The sequence below is a fragment of the Pantherophis guttatus genome, chromosome 3, assembly GCF_059756535.1.
Source record: "Pantherophis guttatus breed Tessera chromosome 3, ASM5975653v1, whole genome shotgun sequence".
In the NCBI taxonomy this organism is placed as follows: Eukaryota; Metazoa; Chordata; class Lepidosauria; order Squamata; family Colubridae; genus Pantherophis; species Pantherophis guttatus.
In genome coordinates, this window is record NC_142065.1 from 68,921,371 (window position 1) to 68,948,298 (window position 26,928).

The 26,928-nt window shown below is 36.2% G+C and overlaps 1 protein-coding gene across 2 annotated transcripts; it reads left to right on the top strand.

Annotated features, from left to right (window-relative positions):
- The first annotated feature begins 58 nt into the window (after positions 1–58).
- Positions 59–25,730, top strand: ALG6 (ALG6 alpha-1,3-glucosyltransferase). 2 transcript variants are annotated; one of them, XM_034415243.2, is made up of 15 exons: positions 59–144; positions 4,963–5,064; positions 7,576–7,660; positions 10,810–10,899; positions 12,563–12,651; positions 16,096–16,178; positions 17,714–17,778; positions 18,093–18,278; positions 18,741–18,876; positions 20,465–20,550; positions 20,934–21,018; positions 23,562–23,632; positions 24,101–24,169; positions 24,302–24,500; positions 25,058–25,730. In XM_034415243.2, exons 1-15 carry the CDS (start codon positions 60–62, stop codon positions 25,253–25,255), a joined length of 1,629 nt encoding a protein of 542 aa, XP_034271134.2. In that variant the 5' UTR covers position 59; the 3' UTR covers positions 25,256–25,730. The 2 variants fall into 2 exon arrangements, with proteins under 2 accessions (XP_034271134.2, XP_034271135.1); XM_034415244.3 differs by lacking the exon at positions 59–144 and adding an exon at positions 160–532.
- Positions 25,731–26,928: the final 1,198 nt, after the last annotated feature.

The following is a 26,928-nucleotide window of genomic DNA, read 5'->3' on the forward strand; positions in this document are numbered from 1 at the left end:
AGCCTCAACGGAACAAGCAGATGATACGCAACGTCACCCACTCAGGAAACCTATTGCGCATGCGGCCGGCCAGTAAGGCGGGACCAATGAGCGGGTCGCACGCGCGCACGCCCGTTGAATCCCCTCTCGCGCCTGTCAGTTTCGGTGAGTCGGAAAGTGTCCAATGGCGGGTGGGCAGGTTGTTGGCGGTTGCAGATGTGGCGCGAGGCAAAGGCGGGATTTATAATTTATAAGCGCTCCTGAGGGGAAGCACGCGCTTGATAGCTGGATGGGGCTTGGCGTTTCCTGTTAAGAGGAGGGCTTGTGTCCCTTCGAGGTGGGGGAGTGGGGAGCCAGGAACTGCATTCTTTCCCCTTGTGGGTGCTCAGCTTCCTGCCTTCCAGAACCTTTGATTTTGAAAAAAAAAAAGCAAAAAACCCAACAATCTCGCCCACAGCCGGGATTTACATCAACGTGCTGATTTGGAGGGCGCCCTGTTGGGGAAGGCTGTGCTGCAAGCAGGGAAAGCGATACAGAGGCAGGGTGACTTTGGGTACGGAGCCGAACCTTCTTCCACTGAGGAAGGGAGGAGCTTTCGTGGACTGTAGCAGGACAGAGATCGTGACCAGCTTCCTCTTCAAAGAGCTTTTTTTTTTTTTTTTTTAACCTGTTAGGAACTGTGCTTCCCACCCACATCGGTGTGGGGTGTGACATAGGAAATCTTTCCGAACTAAAAGTAATGGGCGTCGAGGAGGTTTTAAATTGTATGCGCAGGTTGCATATGGTTAAATATTACAGGAACCCTAATCTGGTTTCCTTTCATAAATACCAACGATGCTTCCTAAATAATTCGCCTGCAATTCTAGGAAATGTTTCTACAGTCGTATACAAACGTATATTCTTGAATAAACATACATCCCCATCACATTATTCCCTTTCTTGTATGTAATTCTTTGCCATCTGCAGGGAAACAGCAAGCAATTTAAAATGTGAAACAAAAGGAAATAGTGTACAGTATAGCTAAAACTTAATTTGCATCAATGTTGCTCAAGATACTGCCTATCTTTCTGTCCATGTGAACCAATCTTGCTTCTACCATGTCTACATATTGCCATCCTGAAATTTCTCACATTTCCATTTTTGAGGATCCAATCCCAACTTTCTCAGTTTTCCCTTTCCTCTCAGCCAACTCCATCAAATATTTTTGAAGTACAAGTTTTACTTTCTTCCCTCTATGATCAAGTCACTTCAATATACTGCTTTCATGCCGGCAATTAACTTCTTTATTTGACTTGTTAACTTCTTAAATAGTATGTGCCTTCATCTTTGTTTTTCCTGACATATCAAATTTATATTGCCCAATAAGAAAGTGAGTACAAGCACAGCTATTTTTTTTCTGCTTCTTTTGATAAATGTTTCTTCCTGATAGAAACATGTATCAATGTATCACCTACTATTTTTATACCAACATTTCTCCAACCATTTTCCCATGCTACCAAGTATGCGATTTCATCTACCGGTACTTGTTATAGTTTTTCACCATCTACAATCTGCAATCATTCACTCCACATTTCCTGCCAAACACAACTACTCTGATGTTTGATTCTTTAACTTTCAGAGCCATACTCCTTGTTATATTGCACATTCTGTTTGAATGTGTATTTGTGACATTGTATTTATTAGATTACTACATCACTTCAATCTAATCAAACTCTTGGTGTCTTTCAAATAAGATAAAACTTATAAGGCAAAACCGCTGAAAGCAAGAACAAGCCCCGTCCCATTCATAATTCCACAAGCATTTCGCATATATTAAGATACAGATACAGATTAACAGAGTTGGAAAGGACCTTGTAGGTCATCTAGTCAACCCCCTACCCCCGCCCAGCAGACCCTACACCATTTTTGACAGATGGCAGTCCAGTCTCTTCTTGAAAGTTTCTAGTGATGACGCTCCCACAACTTCTGAAGGCAAGCTGTTCCAAAAGAGCCTTGGTGGTGCAGCAGACTAAAGTGCTGTTAACTAGCACCAGCTGCCTCCAATTACTGCAAGTTTGAATCTCACCAGGCTCAAGGTTGACTCAGCCTTCCATCCTTTCGAGGTAGGTAAAATGAGGATCCGGATTGTGGGGGCAATAAGCTGACTTTGTATAAAAAAGAACACTGCTTAGGGGCGGCCAAAAGCCCTACTAAGCAGGTATATACAAAAAGTATGAAGGCTATTGCTTAACGCATTGTAAGCCGCCCTGAGTCTCTGGAAAAGGGCGGCATATAAATTGAACCAACCAACCAATCAATCAATCAATAAATAATAAATAAATAAATAAATAAAATAGATTGCTCTCACTGTCAGAAAAATTCTCTTTATTTCCAGGTTGAATCTCTCCTTGTTCAGTTTCCAACCATTATTACTTGTCTGGCCTTCAGGTGCTTTGGAAAATAGCTTGATCCCCTCCTCTCTGTGGCAGCCACTCAAATATTGGAACACTGCTATCATGTCTCCCCTGGTCCTTCTCTTCACTAGACTAGCCATGCGCAGTTCCTATTTTATCTATTAAACAATTCAGGGACATTACATATCCTTGTCTTACTCCTTCTTTAATGTTGAACCTTTTGCTAATCATTCCACTTATTTTCATGCATTCTTCATTGCCATACTGTTTTCTGCATTTATACAAACTGAATCCTAAAATAATTACATGGTTAACAAGTGAATGAGTACTTTGTGGTTCTCTGCATTGCATGAATTTAGTCGTTGATATGGCGAGTGGGATTGATGGGACTATCAATGTGCATGATTCCTGACTAGAGAAGATTGCTTTAATAAAAATTAGTGACTGGATTCATGCAAGCCGCTATACCACAGTTTTTAGGTGACAATTACTGGGTTTAATATGGAATGATAAACTCTTAGGTTTATCATATTTTGAAATAGATACTTTGGTTTAATTGTGTACCCATGATATACTTGACATTGGTTTATTCAACCCAATTTTCTGGTTTCATATTATACACTAAATCACAAATTAACTATATTGGCAGATTTTCTAAAATGCATTGCTTTGGGTAGTCTGTGTTTAACATGGCTCTTTCTCTATGACTCGGTTAAAATGATACTCATCTGCCTTTGAGCCAGCAGATAACTAAAATCAGTACAAAATTTGCTATCCCCACTGCCCATTTCAGTCTTACAGAAGCCAGTTATGGTGGACTATGTTAGCTCCCATATGCCATAGACTGGCTCTCAAATGTCTTTGCAATTAAATCTGAGAGACCCAGTTGGCAGACTGGCAAATCAGGAATGGCTCTCCTTTCTAGGCACTTTTGCATCAGGAAAGAAAAGGATAGGGGAAAGGGAAAGGAAAGGAGGGGGGAAAAGAAAGAATCAGCATATAAGTCTAAGTGCTATTGCTATGATTCTTTCAATAGCATTCTGGCTGTTGCAAAATAGCCCTCTGATACTGAATTCGCTCTTTGTTTTCACTGGTTTTATTTTCCCCATAATAATATTATAAAAAGCCCACATTGGGTTGCTGCCTTTTGGAACAGAGTTGTGCATATAGAGCAGTGATGGCGAACCTTTTTGGCATTGTGTGCCAAAAATCTGAGCGGGCGAGCACTGTTGCGCTCCCGCGTGCCGGAACCCATAATGCAATGCACGCTCCCATTTACGCATGCGTGCATGACACCCCCCACGCTCCCTCTACACATGCGCCCACACTGAGCATGCGTAGCCCCCCAATGCGCCCCCCACTTTTTCCAAGTGGGCCAGCATACCTCTTACCAGAGGACAACTAGGTACCGGCCCTTCCCTGGTGAGACAGCTGTTCCCCACCTGGCGCATGGCGCTGCCAAGATGGCGGGGCCAAGACTGCCCCCGAGGAAGCTCCAAACACGAGGCTTGCCGGGGCTCCTTCCCACTGGGAGCTGCAGGTTGAGCAGGTGGTGGACGGGGGACAGGCTGCACCTATTGCCACCTAAGTGGAAAGCCCAAAGATGCATATGCTGCCCTCAGCGCTTCCCTGACACCTACCTGCCTGCCACCGCCGCTGCGCCTTGCCTGTTTCCCCAGCTCCTCTTCTCTAAATGAGCACTCAACAGCTGGGAAAAACAGGAGCCGCCACATTGGCTCTGCCCCACAATTCTGCTCAGCTCAAGTTCATGGAAATCATGTGGTGGCCCTTGAAACTTTAGGAGGCTCCGAGATTGGGAGGCAGCCTTTGACGGAGCCAGCCCGATGGGAAACTGAAAAGAGAGAGGCTTTTCCCTTCTTCCGCCTCGCTCGTGGGCTGTGGGGTTTGGGATGGCTCTAGAGCCAAAATTCTGATGAGCTTGGCTGATGATCGGGCAACACCAGAGCTTCCTGCTACACGTGTTCATTCTCTTGCCTGTCTTCTTTCCCTGTTTAAAAGAGCCACACATGTAGGGGAGAGAGATCTGACTAAAGAGCTGTGCTTTAGCTGTGCTAAAGAGCTGCCTCCTGCCTTCCATGATCTCCAAAGTTCCTCCCCCATGGAATCATAGCTTTCTCCTGCCTTCCATGATCTCCAAAGTTCCTCCCCCATCGAATCATAGCGTTCTCCTGCCTTCCACGATCTCCAAAGTTCCTCCCCCATTGAGTGCCTCCTGCCTTCCAGTACCCCTCAGATCTTTGCAGTTTCTCCCCCCATCGCATTAGCTTTCTCCTGCTTTCCTGCAGAGGCATCTGCAGAGGGTAGAACCTGCAGAGATTGGAACGCTCTGCTTCCGTGCATGCGCGGCAGAGACTGGAAGACCAGCTGGCTGATGGGAGGTGCGCGCATGTGCGGTGGACCTGGGCTGGGGCGACAGCTGGCGTGCCGGCAGAAAGGGCTCTGCGTGCCACCTGTGGCACGCGTGCCATAGGTTCGCCATCACGGTCATAGAGAAATGGTTTTATTATGGTAATAGATTAGGACTAAATTAATGTAAAATAGTGTGTAATATAATTGTTCTTATTTCCAGGTCTGGACCAAAAGCCAGCTATGGAAAAATGGAGCTTAATCACAATTACTGTGTTACTTGGACTTATTGTTCGATGGACTGTATCACTTGGTCCTTATTCAGGTAATACACATTCAAACTTTGAGATAGAATAGAATAGAATAGAATAGAATAGAATAGAATAGAATAGAATAGAATAGGGTATGGAGATAATTTTCTTTAAAAGTTCAGATTACGATAGTGGGAAATCTTGATATGGGATTGTTGTACAAAATGTATGAAATATGAGCGACTATTTTGTATTTTTATAGAACTGCAAATATCAGCATAATTATATAAATAAAAATATTTATCTTATCTTTGCTCATTCTTCAGTATTATTCAGTTATATCCTGAGCATTCCATGTTTAATATCTGTTTGAAATAAACAAATGCTGTATTATTTGAGCATCTTATAAAATTTAGATTATTCTTAACTGATCTAAGAATGATCCTCATATGAACAGACTAATCTAGTATTTCATTATTCCGTTAATAGTTACATAGGGTTAAGTCCAGGAAACACTTAGCTGAACTGTTTTATGTAAAAATAAAACAACAACAATAATAAAATATTCATTTCTATATATTTAGCCTATTGGATCATAAGTTTTAAATCTACCGTTAGGATGCTATACTTATATGGTAGAATTTCCTCCTCAGTACTTCTAGTGGGAATGGGCTTAGTAAAAGCAGCTCTTCTCTCCTATTCCACTGATTCTAATTACATATTTTTAACACCTGAATATATTTCTGTTCTTCAGACACTCCATTTTATGGTAATCATCTTTTAAACAGGAAATGTTATTATGAAGACTTGTAACAGTAGACATTTCCGGAATAAAAACCAAAAGTTGTGGTATTAAAGTACTTCAGTAAAAAATATTTCTTATGCTCAGAGTACCAGTAAAATAAATAAAAAGACTTGTTGAAATTATCTCTTCCTTGTCCTTATTTAGTGATCACAATTGGAATTGGCAACTCGGCTGTTAAGTGAAATGGTCACTAAGTGATTATGCTTATGAACTTACTTCAGCTTTCCTTTGCTTTATAGACCTATGAGGACTGTGAGGATTGGTCACTTTTTCATCACGATTGTACTGATGAATAGTTGCTGCATGAGGCAGATGTGAGGGTGATCTGACATGTGTCGCCCTATTGATCACCAGCAGAGTTGATTTAGCTGATCTAATTGGCTAGTCAGGTGCCTCTTTCTTCCCTCACCACTCCATGTGCTTTTTCCTGAAAGCTGCACACTTGGTGGAAGAGGACAACCATCCCAGATAGAAAGAGTGTACCAATCTTCAGTCAAGGGTGTACAATAGTTGCATGAGGCAGTAGCTAAATGAGAACTATCTGTAATAGATAGAATAATCTATTATTCTTAAAGTAACTCATTAATAAAATCTAGTGTAAACAAATGCATAGTTCAAGTAATCTTCAACCTGCAACCATTCATTCAGACACTTAGGTCTGCACAAATTAATAGCACTGTTTATTGTCTCTGTACATTGGTTTAGGCAGATGGTTAGAATATGCTGGTATTTAAGTAATTAGGGGGGAGGTTTTATAATTTGTATTTTATACATAGGGGCCTTATTCAGAAGGCATAGACTCCTATCATTACAATAAAGTAATAGTGGTATATTTTGAAGATCTGCCTCTGTTTAATAATAACTTTAAAATGTTATGATTGGCAGCTTTTTCTCCCAATCCCCACCCAAAAAGAGTTATATGTGTATATATTTGTCTGCACTAAAAGCAATTCTTCACCAAAAAGCAAGGCAAGGCAATAGTCCTCTGCCTATGCTCAGGCAATAATGATATTTAGTTGCTCCAGAAGTTCATTTCTTGTGGAACTTGTCCCCATGTTACAAAGGAACAAATATTACCCTTCTCCTCTTGCGTGTATGAACGATTAAAAAGTAAATTATATAAAAGAATGATAAAAGTCTTTCCTAGATTTAAAAGAAACTTTTCAATTTATGTAAAGTTATAGTGTGTTAGCTGAAATATATATGTGCTTTCATTAGTTAATCAGGAGGCAAGAAATGAATAATTGTATATATTAGATATTTACTTGGATGCTACAACAATTACACTGTTTCATATATCTTATAACTTGTTCAAAAAGAAGCCTATTCAATACTGGCTGAGAGAATAGCAAGTAGAATTAAGCAAAATGGAACCTAATTTGTTACATATAAAACTGGTGCAACTTCAAGCTGAATTTGACTCAAGCATAAAATGTTACAATAGCAAAGAAAGTACTTTTTATATAAAGCTTAAAGAAAAAGAAAGTGACTTATCTCCTTCATTGTACATTAGTAAATGAATGGAGATATGCAATAGGGACCATATTTTTGAGGAAACCAGCTATTAGGTGTTGGGTCCAAAAATTACTATTAGAGAGGGCCTTTGGTTATAGGGCTGAATTTGAAATATTTTCTCTTTAGCATGGACACATATTTAGAATAGAAAACATTCATTTCTCAAGCATTTAATAAAAACACTAGTAGAATCATAACAATGGATGGCATGTAGTTTAACAAATAAGTACAGAAACATGTGTCTCATCTTCCTTTTGTGTTTTAGGTGAAGGAAAAGCACCTATGTATGGAGACTATGAAGCACAAAGACACTGGCAAGAAATTACTTATAATCTGCCAGTCAAGCACTGGTATGTCTTTATTTCAATTTATATAAGGAATGTTCTTAGGCTGGTGGGGTGGGGTGGGGTGGGGGGGACTTAGCTGGACCATATAGTTTTGTACAAAATTATGTAGAAATAAGTTCACTTTTCTTCAACGTGATATCCCAAATAGTATTATAGGAATGCAATTATTTTTCAGATCCAATATACTATATTATGTCTGTTCAGATTTATCTCATTTATTATGATCATATTAAGTATCTATATCTACAATGGTTAGGCAACTTAATTAAAATATTAAATGGGTTTGCAAGCGTTATAGAAACATACCATTAGTGTAGAAATTCCATTTCTAAAATGTAGAGTTGAAGCAGAAAGCATTGGTTTCTCATCTTTGGCTTTATATCTGATGTCTCTGTATTATGCTCTGCCTTTCAATAGAAGTACATGCCTCTTCTGTGCTGTTGCTTCTCTTTAAGACACCTAGTTTGATTGGAATATGAAAAGAGGAGAAAAATGATAGCTGTATTACATTTCTGTTTACCCATTGGATGAGCAAAGCACTGGAGAGAAAGATGAAGCATTGAAGCTATAGTTAGGAAAAACTAGTGATCTAGTATTTGCCTTTTCTCTTAACATATCATGGATAAGGGAAGATTATGATTCAGGACAGATAATGATTGGGAGGGTATGCTAATGGAAGAGTCTGCCTGAAGGAGAAAGCCCATTGTCAAGTTTTTCTCATCTTCCAGATGTAATAAAGCATTCAGAAAGATAAAAAGAAACAGTGCTATAGAAGTTCTCCCACTTTTCCTTTTTGCTTATTAAGCTACACCTGTTTTGCAAATGAGTTGAAAGGTGCTGCATTTTGGACATTGCAGGAATGCAGGCACAGCCAGTAGCCCCTCTTTTTTCAAGCTTCTATTTCAAAGTTGAAGGTGCGATTGCTTAAGAGTCAGGTTAACTCTTTAACAATTCAGCTCTTCTAAAGCAAATACACCTTTTTCAGGCTCACACAAAATTCTAAAGAAAGCTGGACCGTTTTAATGAATAGCAAAAAGATGCTGCACTCACATTTTCAAAATGTGCACAGCCCTGATGTTTATTAAATGTATTATTTTAATTTCTAAAGACTCAGCCTCAACATTTCCCTTCCACAGTTAAAATAAAAGATAGTGCTAAGACTAATAAATTTGGAATTTGTTGCTTACTAGAGCACATAGTTGACTCTAGAAGCTAATGAGCTAATGTATTGTCTCAGTATAAGGCTTCAATATAGAATGAAGGGAAATGTTTTTTGTGTAAATTATATTTATACTTAATAATAAATAATATGTTTAAATTATAGGCAAATTGGGTTTGATGAAGTGATGGGAGAGAGAAAAGATTGTTCAGTTCCAAAAGATTAATAAGTATAAGAATTTACAAGTAAGGGAATAAGACCCAGTGAAAGTGCACTTATCTGCCACCAAAACATATAATTACAGTTATTGAATCCTTTCACCTAGCTTACTCTTGGGTAATTAGAATTTTCCTTCATGTACAGTATTTCTGAATAACGAGGTATAGCAATATCGAAAGTATATTTGGAAGCAATTTTATATTAGCTTTGTTTTGCAACAGCATCAAATATTTTGTGATTCATTATACTACGTGCAACTTGGCATTTCTAGAAAGTTGGTTCCCCCAAAGTCTTTGCCTTTGAAGAAGCTACAGTGACAACACTATGCATATATACTCAAGTGATATTGCATGTACTTCACGTTTGCCTCCTTTGTTCAGAAGCAAAGTATATTAAAAAGGTGGGCAATAAACTAGAAATGTGATTTGTATGTAGTTTTCCTATATGTGGTTTTCCAGAGCCAGAGGCATGAATTTAAATCTTTCTGCCTTCCCTATCTTGCTTTGGAGTCCATGCATATATTTATCAAAGACAATCTTGACAGCATCTTTTCTTCCTTATTGCTAGTTAGAAATATGGAATTTCTTAGCCTTCCCTTCATCAGTATGCACGAACCTTTTCTAATGGAGTTTAAGACTGAATTAGAGGGCAATGCTGGATGAATAAATGAGATATTAACAAGTAAAATGCAGAATATTAATACTGTAATGAAGAAGTTAAAACTAACCTGGTGTGAGAAAATTTAAATAGTGGGATAAAAGGGTAGAGATGCAGCTTTAAGAAATATGATTTATCATGAATTGTTCATAAGATACTTCAGGCTGCTTATAAGGTATTCAAGAAATATCATTTATTGCAATAAATGTCAGAAACTGGCTGCATTGGACTGGATAGACTGGAAAAACTGAGGACTTGCCCCTGGCAATTATAAAATACTAGTCACTCTGTTTCACACAGATTTAAAGGTTCTGATATCTTATTTTTGTAATTTTTATTTTCATTACATAAAATCTTCTGAAGTATTTCAACTTGAAGAAGTGTCTAAATTCTGATTATTTTTCACTCAAATGTACAGTACAGAAAACTCATACCAAATGAACATTCTTTGCCTTTGCACTTTTGTATTGTTCTCTAGAGGATTTAGAGGACCAGTTGAATTTGTTACTATTGATAAGTCTTGAGCAGGTTCGTGATGCTTGTCACTTATTGTGTTCAAATTCTGTAGAGTCAACAATTTTGTTATGTTTGGTTAAGGTGCAATGAGTTTTCAAAAGCTCATCCTTCTATAAGACAACAGTACCATCTGAATATGTTTTACATAGAGCAGTTTTTTCTTCTAATGGCAGCAGTTTGTGTACTGACAAAAGCAGTCAATTATTCCTTTTTATCTCGGATGTTTGTGTGTTTCTTCCAGTGAAAGTAATAGAATTAGATCTGGTTTTTCCTAAATATAGGAAAACCTGTATTGAAGATTAGAAAACCTCGTGAAATCTTAGACCTATATTGAAGATTTTAAAGCCACTGTGGCATCTTATACAATTACATATAATTAATATAAAAAGCACATTTTATTTCCATCATCATTCTGCAAACTATTATTTAAGAGACACTTATTCAGAAAACTGTCCAAAGATGATTTGGGGGGAGAAAAAAGCTTGCTTTCTCAGAAGCTGTCACAAAATAGCTTCAAAATTATATAAGAAAATAAAAGAGATATTGTCACTAAAATATGTTAAACATGTATATTTATTTTGAATTTTACTTTATCTTTCAGGTACTTTAACACCAGTGACAATAATTTACAATATTGGGGCCTTGACTACCCACCTCTTACTGCTTATCACAGTCTTCTGTGTGCTTATGTGTAAGTTAATTATTATATAGCCAATTGTTTAAAATAATTCTTTAAGAAGAAGAAAAAGTACGCTAATTCAGAAGCTGTTTATATCCATAAGAATTCTGTGGTATATTTGGAGATTCACATTCCTAATAAGATTTTTTTTTAATGTGATGAAGAATAGGAAAATGATTGGATATGGACGTTATATACAATGTTTGAATTCCCAGATCACTGGATTGGGGTCACATCAAGAAATTATTTTCATATTTGTAATTGCAGGAACTTGATGTCTATTTTGTTCCTTAAATTCTATCTCCTTTAAATTGGGGAAAGCCCTTCAATATAAATCCTCCAAATTTCCCCAAAAGCAACATTCCAGCTACTTTGAAGAATTCTAGGGACCATGCTTTGGGTGCAGGAGGCAATTGTGGGTTACAAGTCACCAACTTCCATACAGTTTATTTTATAATATATTAGTTAAGGCATTCACATTATTTCATATTTTGCTAACAAACTGTACAGATTTGTTACAGATGAGACACAGAGAAGATTGCAAATAGATCTTATATATAGCTCAGGATTTATGTATTCAGCTTAAGCATCTAATTCTGTTTGTCTGATTATATAAATACATGTATCTTATGTTTACAAAGACTATTTGATTTTATATTATTGTATACGGCCAAGGCATTTTTCATTAAGATGCTGAAATACTTTACAACTGTGATCATACAATCCACTATCACAAACTACCCAAAGTTATTGAGAGTTGGGTGGTACACAAGTTTGATAAATGATTATCAGTATCAGTATCATGGTAATAAGGATAAGCTTTTAGTGGGACTTCCCTGTTTTTATCTGTAGCAAGATAAAGAACAACATTTGTTCACAGTGATCAATATGTACCTATGTTTCTAGTTTGCAGAGGCCAATTGAGAAGTAGCTTTGAAGAGATATTACTTTAAAATTTAAAAGTGACAGAAATCTTGTGCTAAAGGACACAAGAGACTTTAGACTTTATTTCTTATATTCTGTCTCAGAAATGGACGGTCTCTCTAGATGTTAAAAACTGCAGTTTATTGTAGATGGCTACACTGCCTTGTGACAGGGATTGAAATTAAAAATATCAAAAGGACAGTAGGTTGTCTATTCTATTTTTTACAAAATTGTAACAAACAAATTAATGGCTACAATTTCTACTTTTTTTACTTTTATTAAATAAATACAACTAGCTGATAAAAGCTTGGGATAGATCTAGAAAACACTATGCTATTTTATTACCTTGAACTGGCTTTATAATACTATTGTTACAATATGGGTTTTACTTTTTTCTGTGGTCAGCATAGCTATTTTTTGTCTTAAAAAACCCACTGGAATAGATATGTTGAAATTATCAACAGTGTTTTATTATTGCTTTTAGTTTTCAGAAACTGGACTAAAACCAAAGAATTCTTGTAAATTCATTTAAAGTAAATAATATTATTCAGAATGGTCTCTGCTACCTTGTTTATGCTGTTAAAAATCTGAGGAATATGTTTACAACATTTTAAAAAAACTACTATGAGGTGTTTTTTTTTTTACATTTGATGTTTAGGTACCATTAAATGAACAGTTATTACAAATTTAAATTGTCATATCTTATAAATATGCACAGAATTCTGTTTTTTCTTATTTGTAACTGTTTTAGGGCAAAGTTAATAAATCCCAATTGGATTACTCTACACACATCTCGTGGGTATGAGAGTCAGTCACACAAGTTATTTATGCGTGCATCAGGTAGGATTTTTTTTTCCCCAATGTAACTATACAAGGCATTTTATCTGATCCTGTATTGTGTATTTGGAGATGCTCCATATAAGAGGAGTTTGCAAAGTTTGATAAAATAATTACAATCTTTAATATCACTCTGCTCATATTAATACAGCTTTATACTAACAAAATACTTTAATGAAAGGGATTGTTCAAGGTAAGTAGTACATTACAGGATTCTGAATAACTTGCCAAATATAATGCTAACATTTTTTTATTACACAAGATGAATATTCCTCTTCCTAGAGGAATATGCCCAGATTCAGTTTTAAAGCCAATTATGCCGAGTGAGCAAAAGAGATTGGACTTTTCAATATTCTTCATATTTTTGAACTTCTCGTAGTAACTAAATGCTTGACTTTATTCAGTTTTGACTAATGAACAGGTAATTTTAATTGCTCATTATTCAATATTTAAATGTCATATAAATGTTGAATAATATCAAATCTGATATTAAATTGTTTTTAGTTATTTAAATCATTTTAATATGTGGTTAGCAGTAAATATTTTTAAATATTTTTGAGATACACACACACATGTTTATATATAGTAGCAGTTACATTGTTTTATTTTACATGATATAATCAAATCTGCTTTGTCTAATATGCTAGAAATATTTGAGTACAAAAAGATCAATAAATAATGGCAGTAGAGTGACAGTTTGTCCTCTACTCCATATTATATAAAACTAAATTTTTGATAACACTGAAGTTCATGTTAATAATTATCTATAGATGCGTATAAGATGATTACAACACTAAATAAAATAGGCGGTTTGACTAATTCTAATTCCATATATACAGTATATATAAAATAAGTGCTTCTTCTTCCTTCAAGTGTTTTCAGTTTTTATGGAAATACTAGACTAAACATTGATAGACTAGACCAGGAGTGTTCAACCTTGGCAGACCTCCCAGAATTCCCCAGCTAGCCAGATTGGAGTTGAAGCCACAGGTCTTAAAGTTGCTAAGGTTGGATATCCCTGGACTAGATGTTACCTTCCACACTTCCTGAAAAGATATTGTCAGTGATTTGGTGACTTAGAGCAGTGGTCCCCAACCCCCGGTCCGCGGACCGGTGCCGGGCCGTGGAGTACCTGGCACCGGGCCGCGCAGCGGCCGGGGGACATGAACGCTGCAGCGCAAAGGCTCCTGGGCCGTGCGCAATGGGCCGTGCGCAAAAGCTCCTGGGCCGTGCCCCCACCCCTGCGCGCGCTCAGCGGGCCGCGGCGATAAAAAGGTTGGGGACCACTGACTTAGAGGATTGTAACAATAAAGAAAAAACAAACAGACAGTTGTATTGCTTGTCCAGTGCTCTTCTTGCAGTAGCTGGAAGTGTTCATAATCTGACTAATTTGGGCCCAGGCAGCCTACTTTTTTAGGGTTCTACTGAAATGGATGCTAATATGCACATACAAGATTAAATGCTTCTTACTGTATAACAATATGTAATAGCTTTTCCCAGCCATTTAAAAACTGCTAGTATTCTATACAGAATCATAGCATTTAGTAGTGATTACTTTTACAATTAAATCAAAATGATTATTGTTTTCATAGACATATTAATTGATATTAATATGGTGGTTAATAATGAAAGAAAAACAAACCCAGCGATGTCATATGACTTTTTTATTAAGCATCATAAACAATTAATTAGTTTGTGTTATTCATCCTTCAGGAGTGAATAGAGTTGTGCAAAAAAATAATAATCTTATGTTAGTTTCTCCTTATTGCTGATTAACTTGGGCAGAATTAGACATTCCTCCGCCTCACCTCTTATGCTGGCCACAAACCTTTCCATCTGGTCTTTAGTAATTGACTACATTTTAAAAATCACTAGAACCAAATTACCCTTGAAATAGTCTTTAATAATGCTCAAGTCAACACGCCTGATAAATCATTGATGTATCAACGAAACAAATGGATAGACATTTTTTAAACAATAGCCATTAAATGAGTGTTATCAAGGTTACAGAATTCAATAATGTTAAATGTTAACCATTATTTTTATCCATTTTAGAAAATTCTCCCTCTAGATAGTGTATATACTGAACAAACCTAATGTTTTGAAAAATCACTCAAGTCATAGTTTGGCATTGTAAAATAATTTTTTTAAAAAACTAAGTAATTTTATGTTTACAATAATTTTATAATTATTGTATAACAAATGAAATGTACATATTCAAGTGGCTGATTATTGGCAATAATCAAACAATCAAATAAATTATGAAAATCATTATGAAAATGAACCTCTGTCCCACATACCACTTGTACTTCTCTCTCTCTCTCTCTTTTTTTTTAAAGTTAGAAACTAGTCAAGGGTTTCATTGGGTTAATATCAGCTTCTGCTGATGTTTTGTTTTGGTATCTTTTGCTATGAATTTTTGTTATTATATTTCCTATTTTTATAGCCTACCCCAATCAGAGAATTCTGGATAGATTCCAACAGAATAAATATAGAACAATAAATGAATTCTAAACACTTCCTTTGAAATAGATGCTTCTGGCAATAAAATAGAGTCCAGATTTTGATAGTCTCCAGATTCTTTGATAGCCTCCAACTTCCCAACTCTTGCAGGCAGCCCAACAGAATACAACGATGGATGGTATCAAACACCAATAAAAGATTCTAAAGGACCAAGAACAACACGTTCCCCTCTTTGAGATACCAATAAGACATGCTCACTTCATTGAATGTATTCTCAAAAGAATCTCAGATAACAGTACAGGATCCAGATTTGCTCACCGTATTGGGTTCTGTCCAACTGGTATCTAGCCCATATGAGCCATGTTATCTGCCCACAAAACCACAAAACCATGCACTGAGCCTGTAGGTATCTTAACCTACCCATATTTCCCTAAAAACCTCTGATGGCTTTGATTGAGACTGCTGGGAGAAACATCTGTGAATGCAGTTAAATTCAGAGAAATCATGCTATGTTTCTCTTGCTGCTGATGTGCTACTTAAAAATGAACCTTTATCAGTACCTGGTCTGATGCATTTCTGGTTTTACTGTGACCGCTGCTTATAGATGTCCTTTTAGTCATTTAATTTCCCTTAATTCTTCATTAAACCAAGCAGCCACCCAGGATCATTAATTGGGGAGGAACCCTTACAGAAACAATCCCATCAAGCACTCTAGTGGTCTCCATGTTCCAGAGGCCCACCAGACACATGATGGTGTTTTTATTTGTTTTTCCTAGCATTTTAAGTATTAGTAGTGCCTGTAACTAGGAACTCCCTCTCTATGATTGTACGCAGATAAGCACACATACATGCAGACACATACAGAAACAGCCATGTATGAAGGGAAATTCCGTAAATGATTCATAATGATAACAAGAAAAAGCAGAATTAAGAGTTATGAGAAATATTGGTTTGACTGTTGTATATAATTTTTCTGTCTTGCAGTTCTTGTTGCTGATATGCTAGTTTATATTCCTGCAGTAATCTTATACTGCTGTTATTTAAAAGAGACATCAGTAAAAAAGAAGGTTAGTATATTTTTCTTTGCAACAAAAATAATGTTGTTTATATGTAAAAAAAGTGAGGAATGTGTGAATAATCAGATAAACAATATTAGTCCAATTATGATTAAAAACATTAACAGTGTTCATTACAGTATTTCACAAGAAACAAATACATGTTGATCTATTTATGTAAAATAAACAAGGTTTACAATTAAAACATTTAGCTTAATTATAAAATATGGTTAACACAGAGCAAGTTTGGTCTAGTGCAGTGATGGCTAACCTTTTTGCCGTCGCGTGCCAAAAATGGGAGCGCGCAGGGGGTCACGCATGTGTGTGCCTACACCCATAATTCAATGCCCCCGCGCCCTGCCCCCCCGCGCATGCACACATGACCGCCCCCACACTTCCCCCACTTTTGGCACACAATGGCAAAAAGGTTACAGGAGGGCCTGGTAGGCCTGTTTTTCACCCTCCCCAGGCTCCAGAGGCTTTCTTGAAGCCTGGGGAGAGTGAAAACGGCCTTCCCCACCCCCTTGGAGGCCCTCTGGAGGCCCCTCCGGTGGGCCCGGAAGGCCTGAAAATCAGATGACCGGCGTTGCAGCTGAGCTCAGGCAACGCTTGTGTGCCCACAGATATGGCTCCATGTGCCACCTGTGGCACGCATGCCATAGGTTCACCATCACGGGTCTAGTGGTTAAAGTACCAGGCTAGAAAGTGGGAGATGGTGAGTTCTATTCCCATCTTAGTGATTAAAGCACGTTAGATGACTTTGAGCCAGTGACTCTCTTTCAGCCCAACCTAACAGGGAGAGGATATAATATTCCTGGCACTACAAGTTTTATATGGGATAGGTAATCTCAAAGATATCCTGTTTAACTAGCTAACAGGGTCAGGGGTCAAATCCAAAAATGGCAGTGATAAGGCTACAGAGAACCTTATCTGCTTCTTTGTTAATTACTGGCTCAAAAATCTCCCAGGTGCCACTACAAGACACTATCTTTGTCATCTCATGAGATCCGTGTCCACGTAGTGGACAATTCAGAGCAGCTGTGAATGATTTCATACATAAAATCATCAGAGAGACATGTCATTCTTGTCTAGTGGGTGTTTCTATCAGATAACTTGTAATTCCTTGGGCCAAGCAAAGCTCAGATCTTATGTCTGTGTGTCATGATCATTGTATGTTTCTGAGTCACAAAGAAACCCTCAGCCATGGAAGCTCACTGGCTGACTTTGGAATCATCACACTCTCTTGTTCTAACCTGCATTTCAGAATAGTTGTGGGGGGAAATGGAAGGCAGGAGTGCCTTGAATTCGTGAACAAAGGTTAGAATATAAATTTAATAAACAAACTTTAAACATATGAAGTAATTGAGTTATACTTTTGAAAAACAATAAAAAACAAAATAGTATCCATTGCAGTAGATTTAACACTACTTTGTTTATATTGTTTTAGATGGAAGAAGTTCAATAGATTGACAGTTCCAATATAATCTTTCTAAAGAAAATAAATATTCACATTTTACCTGTATTATTTATTTTGTTGTTGTTCTCAGATTTCTAGTGCTCTCTGCACATTGCTTTATCCCGGTCTCATTCTGATTGACTATGGACATTTTCAGTATCTTTTTTTTTGTTCTGTGAAGCCTGTTTTTTGCAATGCATGGATATTGTGGAATAGGTGTGTTGTGTGGGTAACAAAAGGGGAGGGGTGAGGGTAGTCAAAGCAATGTGTGGCACAGGTAGAGTGAAAGCTACATTTTTCTGCCCCATTTTATTATTTTAAGACATAAAGATTCTTTTCATGCTATCGGAATGACGCTGCGTCATCAGGTAGGTTTTGGTGGCAGCGGACAACCAACAGAATCCTATTATAGTTGCTTATTCTTCATTAGCAAGCTCTTTACAGATTATTGTCCTTAACAGAACAAACATATATAATTCCGTGAGTCTTGGTCTTGCTTTGTGGGGAGTGCTGTTTCTCTCTTATGACTTTGACCTTTTGGGCTCCGTAGCATTTTCTTTTGCTATAAACTACAAACAAATGGAGCTCTACCACGCTTTGCCCTTCTTCTGCTACCTGCTGGGAAAGTGCTTCAAGAAAGGCCTGATGGGCAAAGGGTGAGTATCTTTACAAGCAGAAAATGGTCCTGGAATGCACTTAGGCTGTTTTGCCTTGGGAATTTGTGCATGTCATTCATTTCTTGATTGGCTTTTGCAGTAGGGATTCATGTCATTATCATCCCCCTTCCCCCAGAGAAGCATGTTTCTCCTAAGTCATTAAATAACATACTAAATAGTTTTAAGAGTGTCTATAGTGTATCAAAATACACACAACTATCTTTTCTCTTCAACACCTGTCATTAGTTAAGCACAGGTCACAAATGTACACCCATATTTAGAAGATAAGAGTTTAGAATGTTTTTCTTGTTCTTGGGGGAGGCAGGGAGAGCATATTTAACAGTTTTCTTAACTTTTCTAACAGGTTTCCTATTTGGAAAAGTAAACTTTAAGTTTGAAAGTACTGTACATAAAAATTCTCTTCCTTTGAGGCTTGGTTTTTTTTCCCTCTTTTTTTTACAGGTTATGGTTGTTGATGAAACTGTCTTTTATTGTCACTCTTTCTTTTGTGATCTGCTGGCTCCCATTTTGTACAGACATTGGACAAATTTTGCAAGTGCTCAGAAGGCTCTTTCCAGTAGATCGAGGTTTGTTTGAGGTATGCCTCATGTTCCCCCTCCCAAGCTTCTTGTAAATGTTTTATATTTTTAGCTCCCTTGAGAAACCTTCACTTTGACCCTTAGGGATTTCATGTGGAAGATACACCAGAAGGCTAGTAATATGATCTGACTTCTCTGACTGTCATTTCTTGCCAGTTATTTAATCCAGCATTTAACCCCTAGCTCAGCTGGCATCTTCTAGGATATTATACAAATAGAATTAATCCCATCGTCAGATCTATAGTTCAGGCATACATTTTTCAAATATATTCCACAATAATAAACAATGTCCTTGCACAATCTAGAGGTTTTAAAAAATAATTCAATATGAAAAAAATGAATTCAATGTTTCTTTTTTTAAAAAAAAAAATCTTCCAAAATAGAGATTGGGTTGATGCTCAAATTTGCATGGTTTAAATTAGTCCTGGTGGAAAATTTACAATTTGCTTGGCTGAGGTAAAGCCTTAAGATGTTTACGATAAACTGGATGGTTTTATTACTGGTATTTCTTTTATTAATTTGTTTGCACCAGACAGAGAAATAGTGATACACTTTGCAGCGGACTCACATCTGAAAATCATTAAGTACAGCAGTGGTGATGGCACATCGTAAGAAACACTTAGAATCTTATTCCCCAGTCATATACATGATGAAATAGAAATAGAAATAGAAATGTGACATGAAGAATAGAAATTCATAAGCCAAAGGACTGTCAAGCAGGTTGTTTTTCTGACTGTTAATCTCACTTTATGCTTTAAAAACAAAAGAAACATATTGTAGATTTTAATGAAATGGGTCTGTATGATTTAAAAACTTCACACAGTTTATTCAGTGTTAAAATTTTTAGAACTGGCACAGGAGTGGTTGATTGGGATATTAATCTGGGTAAACTAAGAAACTGTCTACTAAGCAATGAACGGTAAGTTTATCCTGGGGTGCCTATGACAGGTTCTTTGAATTGATTCCCATTTACAGACATGTCTTCGGTGCTGATAATTGTAAAACTTCACTGGCTATTAAGCTGGCACCTTATATGTTGGTGCTGCTGCCAAGCACTTGTCACCTTCAGCAAATTTGCAGTGTGTGTTCTGTATACTTGTAAGAGAACAAGGAGATTGTTCAGTTGTTTGTAGTAGCTTTCTTGCTGTTATGTCTACACAGCTGTGATTCAAGCAGCTGTTTAGGGATGAGTTTCATGAGTATGCTAGCTGTGTGGTTACAAATTTAATTTGGAAAGTGATCCTAGCACAACTGCTAATGTCTTTAGACTTCGTGATTTATTAGGGGTTAACTCTGTCATTGCTGGCAGCTAGCAGGCGGTGCTAAATATGTACTAGTAAGAGAATGTGGCAGAATGTAGTGTGGATTCACATTTGAAAAAATGTTTCATATTGCTTTTTAAAATATGGATAATACATAGTTATAAGTAGTTGTGTAGCATTGACGGTCTGTAGTCTCAAAAATCTATGATTTTATGAGAAGGCGACACAGATACGTTTAATTTCATGTAGATTATTTCTGCCATTCCATGTATATAAAATTATGCTTTATCTTCAAAATAATGCAATACATTAAATATATTTTCAGGATAAAGTAGCCAATATTTGGTGCACTGTAAGCATTCTTTTCAAAATAAAGACAATCCTGACAAGAGAAACACAACTTAAATTAAGGTATGTAAATATCAAACTCCCCAAGCAGTTTCCTTTATGGTTTTAGCAAAAGATGCATTTCAAAGAACAAATAATTTAGAATTATTTATGTTATATAGAACTATATAGAATTATATAGTTAAACGGCTTTAATAAAAAAGATTATTTCAACATTGTGTGGAGCTGTTCTCTGCTTGCTGGTTTATTTATTTGTGATTGAGTCGGACTTAGCTGAATCAATAACATCATCATCATTATGAAAGGAATCTTATTTCTCTTCAGTAACTATAAAAACTGAGCAATACCAAAGTGCTCCTAAACAATTCTCATCTGATTCTTGATTCAGAATTAATCTGGTTATTGAAATCAATGGTTTTAATATGATATTATTACTTTATTTTTAGTTTTGCTTTAACATTCCTGACTGTACTTCCCAGTTGCATAAAACTGACTCTGCAACCTTCACTCAGAGGATTTAAATATGGCTTGGTAAGTATATAATAACACATATTTAAACATAAAAATTCATAGTTTTGTAATATGTAATAGTCTCTTTCCTTTATCTGTTATAGTTGATAGGGATGTAGAAAGGGGAAAAGAACAATTCCAATCAGTGATTCCCTATGAAACAATCAGTTGGGCTAAATGCTGCTGACTTCTCCATTCTTAACTCCCTCTTTCCTGCTTCATTTGATCATGTGATCTAGCATGGAGACTAGGGAGTTGGAAAGAATTTAAGAAATTTCATTCTGCATGCTTTCTCTAATTTATTTATTCTTCTGTATGTGTGTGTGTGGGTTAAGGTGTTGGCCTAGAAACCAAGAAACCATGAGTTCTAGTCCTGCCTTAGAAATGAAAGCCAGTTGGGTTATCTTAGGTCAGTCACTCTCTCGGCCCAACCCAACTCACAGGGTGTGTGGTGGTGAAAATAGGAGAATAAGGAGTATTATCTATGTTTGATATGTATGCTCGCTGCCTTGTGTTACTTAAAAAGTAATAAAGGTGAGGTAGAAATCTAATAAGCAAAATAATATAAATAAAACATTTCTTTCTAAAGGAGGCCACCAGTGGCAACTTAAAACTCCATGTTCTGTTCCTTTTTTTTTCTTTTGCAAAGAATTCCTTTAATTTTCTTTTACTGAAAGAAAGCAACATGGTAAAATTGATAAAAACAATTTTGGAATGAAATATTTATTTAGCAAAGATACAAATTACACTGTAGTATTGGGAATCATCATAAAGTAGAAGGGATCTTACAAATAATTTTGTTTAAAAAATTCCTGAGTTGGGAAAATACCCCAAATCTATCTTTTATAATGTTTGTCTACCATCTTGTTATAACTTGTCCATTTTTAAATATCTCTCAAGTTCTTTTAGTATCCTAGAATGCAGCTTATGAGAGCTTGATTTGTGGAGTCCTTGATGCTCTCTGAGCTTGGTTGTTTACTTGCAAACATTTCATTACCCACCTAGGTAACATCATGATTATGGCACATAATTATGGCACTGATGACATTACCTAATTGGCTAATGAAATATCCTGAATCAAACCAAGATCAGAGAGCATCAAGAACTCTGCAGTTCAACCCTGTGAACCACATATGTTCTCTTCTGTTGGGGCTAGCTATTTTCCTATTCCTATTTTCCTATGGTCTCTAATCTGTCCTCAACTACATGCACAAAAAGTTAGGAGATATTTTACTCCATAGACATTATTATAATAGTCTGTTTATAACATCCATGGAGTTATTTGGCAATAAAATAATCCATGTTAATCTCATTCAGAATATCTCGTTGAAAGTAAACATGGCTAATGAAGAGTAAACAGTAAACTCCGTCGTGCACTTAAGACCTTTCTGTTTCACCAAGCCGGGCTGGCATAAATTTTTTTAATTGTCAAAATTTTATGCTAGAAGATCTTAACTGATGAGCCAAATTGGCTTCATTATTTTAAATTGCTTCTATTTCACATTTTTATATATATGTTTATTTTGACTGTTCACCGCCCTGAGTCCTTCGGGAGAAGGGCGGTATAAAAATTAATTAATTAATTAATTAATTAAATAAATAAGCAAACAAACAAACAAACATGGTTTAATGATGGGAATGGGACAACTTGCCACAGCCAACTTGCCACAACCAACTCGTTGCAGCCAACTCTTCATGGACAACTCACTGCAGGACAACTCGCCACGGCCAACTCACTGCGGGACAATTTAACAATTCTATTTAATTATTTAAAATAAATAAAACATATTTTAATTTTTACTATTCACATTTCATTCTGTCCCTCCTTTTGCATCCTTTCTTCAATGATTTTGTTCCACCATTTCTTTGGTATTAGTGTAACTCTTGTCCAGCAGTGAGTTGTCCTGTAGCGAGATGGCCATGGCAAATTGTCCTGCAGCGAGTTGGCCGTGGCAAGTTGGCTGTGGCGAGTTAGCCATGGTGAGTTGGCCGTGGCAAGTTGCCCATGGCGAATTGTCATAGATCCTAAATGATGGACTCTTGCACTGTTAGTGGTCTTTGATATTGGACTGCTTACCTGCAATATTTGTCAGAACACTGAAAAACTTAAAGGTGTAATAAAAACTTATCATAAAACTTTTCAGCCAAATTTAGTATTTCAGATCAGAGAGGGAAAGTAGAGCTCTACCATACCAGAAGCCTATTTTAAATCCTTCTCAATTTGTCTAGATGCTTAAGTTTTACATCAATGATTTGTCAGTTATGTTGATTTGTTTAGATGCCCTGGTGAGTCACTTATCTGGTTGATGGTTCGTGCTCTCATCAACAACTAATCAGCTAATAAACCTATCCAGGTAGACATGCTACTAATTTAAAGCTTTTTATCATATTGTGTGCCTTGGCCAAATAGCCATATTTTATGATATAAATAAATGCTTTTGGTAATTAAAGTGTGGAACTGATTGGCCATGACTAATAGCACAAAATATTCTACATAGACCTGTCAATAAAAGTAAAAGCAGATCTTGTCTAGCATTTAACATTCGTAATTTTCTTTTTCAAAGGTTTGCTGTTCATTGTCTTTCTTCCTCTTCTCATTCCAAGTGCATGAAAAATCTGTTCTTCTTGTTTCAGTGTAAGTAGTATTTTATATTAAAATACTTTAATTATTATATAAAAACACTGGAAATATGTGTGAGGAAAACTGTATTGCTGACTGTAGTTCTAGAATAAGATTCAACCTCCTACAGAAGGACCAATACATTTGTAAAAACATGTGAGTTGTGTGTCCATGAATTTCTGCTCTCCCATTCTAATAGAATCCGGAAGGTGAAATCATGGACTTTTCTTAGGTCCCAGAATACTGAGTATGCATTGAAGCTGTAGCTGATCAGCAATGACCATGTAGGCAGATTCTTTTATTGCAGCGTATCAAGGACATGAAATATTGCTTACTCCTATAGAAAGATCCTTTATTTAGAGCATTAATCCATTTATTTTTTTGTCCTAATATTCTTTTATGATTATCGGGGAAGCAGCAACTGAAAAGTTACTATGGTTCTTAAACAGTGCTTTTGAGCTTATATTTCTGTTTTTTCCTTAGACCAGTCTGCTTAGTTATACATGAAATTCCTTTTATATCTACATGGTTTCTTCTAGTTTCAACTTTCAGGTGAGTTCGAATGTTATTTCTGAACAATTCTTCGTACTTTGAGAAGACATTTTAAGATTTATTTTACATTGTAATTTTTTTGGTTTGTATAACCTTGCTAGAATTCACAGTAATTCATGTTTCCCTTTACAGCATGCTTCCTCTTCTATTAAAGGATGGCCTTCTTTTGTCTTACACTGTCACAATGTTGGCTTTCCTCCTGGTGTGTACAACTTCTTTTTCAATATTTGAAAAAACATCTGAAGATGATCTGCAGTTAAAAAAACTTTCCAGTTACCTAAGGAAATACTTGACTTTGTTTAAGACATTTTCAAAAGTTATGAAGAGTTTAGTAAGTAACTTACAAAAATATATTATGTGCACTAATTTTACTAAGAGCATATTCATGCTTTGCATGTTTTTCTTACCAAAGCACAAACCACTATATTAAGTTGCCAAACTTCCTCAGTTAAACTATTGAATTACATTATTCAGTAATGCTGTTATCAAACAATTGCTAGAACACTTTTCAGCATTACTTATGAGCAGCATCTAGCATCTTATAATCATAATCCTTCAAGTTGACTAATAAAATGAACTCCTTCATCACTGTGTGTTACCATGTTAGTAATGCAGTGAGCACTTTATATACATTAGCAATACTAGGATTATTTTTCTACTTGAAAAATGTGTATATTTAATGGTATTTTATTAGTATCAACCCTGGCAACTGGTAAATATTATATTATGCTGTGGAGGCATTGAGTTCATTGAAATGTTTATTTATTTATTAAATTTATATGCCACCCAATTTCCTATGTAAGGGTGAGGAAAACAACACCCAATGAAACCACTTATTTGCCTGTAGTAATCATCATGCCTTTTCTCTTCTCCTACCCCAACATTTAGTTTTTCATCTCAGTAACTCTGATGAGCATCCTGACTTTAATGAGTGCCATGATGGAACCTCCAAAGCATCTACCAGATTTATTTCCAGTAGCTGTCTCTGTTGTATCCTGCTTACACTTTCTCTTTTTCTTACTGTATTTTAACATCATTGCAATGTGGGAATCAAAAGATGATCGAAACCAGAAAAAAATTAATTAATTTCAAGTGCCAAATTGGAAAATTAATAGGTCTTACTTGGGACATACCATTTATGTTTCCATAGACCTTTGCCTTAAAGCGTTCTATAATGAAATGCAAATCTTTTTGTTATTTCATGTATTTTCTAAGAAAAGCCAGATGAAAATATTTACATGTTAATATGTGCTGTTCACAAGAGACTTGTGCTTACTGGTCTTTTCTGTGCAGTAAAAAAAGAACCCTTGACACTTGACAGTAAGTTCAAAATGAATCCAGAAAATAAGAAGCATCTCAACAATCTGCAAGTTTATTTTAAACAGATATAATATCCCAATAATTTAATAATGTTATGATTGAATTGGTTTAATGTACTTCCCAAAATAAAACATGTTGACGTTACTGATTGTATGTTACAGCAATTACTCATGTCTATTGCTACTAAGTGCTATCTCTTACAGTGTATTTGATTACACATAATAAATTGCCTTATACTAAATTTCAGTATCCTCTCTATTATAAGCTTAAAATCATCAAGGTCAAGTGTCAAGTGATTCAGTGTCATCGTTCATCCTTTCCTGACAGTCTTATTTCAGTATTAACCTCAATAATATCTGAAGGCCTCAACAGGAATTACAATCTGTAGCAGCGGTTAATACTTTCCATGTATATCAACATGTAACCTTATAGTATTGGGAGATTTTCCCACATAAACATATGAGTCATTGTAGCAATTAGGGTTCAGATAATTGATTTAGGAATAGGGAGACCTGGGTTCTAGGCTTTTCATAGGCATGGAAGCTGGTTGTTTAATTTTGGGTCAGCCAAGCTTTCTCTTCTGACTGGAAAGTTGAAAAACAATCTACCAGTGTGCTGAACTAAGAGGCCTTCATCCTTCAGTAGACTGAGAGAAAGAGAACTTCAGTGCAGCACTAAAACTAAAATGCTTAATTAACAGATCACTCAGAAAAACTCAAATCATGTTGCAAAATCAGGTTGTTTTGCATATTGTCTTGTAAGAGACTTGCTTTTTCATAATGTGACAATTGAAGGCAGTTTTATAATAAAGGTCCTAACAAAAAATATTGTTTGTTTGATTAGTCAGACTTGATTAGTCAAGACCAAGAGCCTTGGTACTACAGTGGTTTAAAGCACCCTGTTATTAACACAGCTGCCTGCAATTTACTGCTGGTTCGAATCTCTCCAAGGCTCAAGGTTGACTCAGCCTTCCATCCTTTCTAAGGTAGGTTAAATGAGGACCCAGTTTGTGGGGGCAATAAGCTGACTTTGTATAAATATACAAAAGTATGAAGGCTATTGCTTAACGCACTGTAAGCCGCCCTGAGTCTCCGGAGAAGGGCGGCATATAAATCAAATTAAAAAAAAAAAAAAAAAAAAAAAATTCTGACAAATGGAAGATTTAAAAGTTTTGCTTTTCTGTTATATATGAATATCATCAGTAGAGGTCCAACTAAATACAGTAAATCTTTTTTACTCTATGTTCAGTTGACTTTGGATATTATTTTCTATTTCTCTTTCCCTTTTCCTCAAGGTATAGAGTGAGTATGGTATAGAGTGATGTATGTATGTATGCTTGCTTGCTTGCTTACTAGCTTATTAGCAAGCTTGTTTGTTAGCTTGATCTAGGCTTTCACTGATGATTCTGGGGTGAATGTAAACTTCTAAGTTCTGAAGAA

What these genes read in the sequence shown, in the direction of transcription:
- ALG6 (XM_034415243.2), top strand. Translation starts at nt 60, where the DNA reads ATGCGGCCGGCCAGTAAGGCGGGACCAATGAGCGGGTCGCACGCGCGC. An exon ending in AATCTGCCAGTCAAGCACTG is followed by an intron (nt 7,661 to 10,809) that starts GTATGTCTTTAT and finishes TTTATCTTTCAG; the next exon opens with GTACTTTAACACCAGTGACA. An exon ending in GTTATTTATGCGTGCATCAG is followed by an intron (nt 12,652 to 16,095) that starts GTAGGATTTTTT and finishes TCTGTCTTGCAG; the next exon opens with TTCTTGTTGCTGATATGCTA.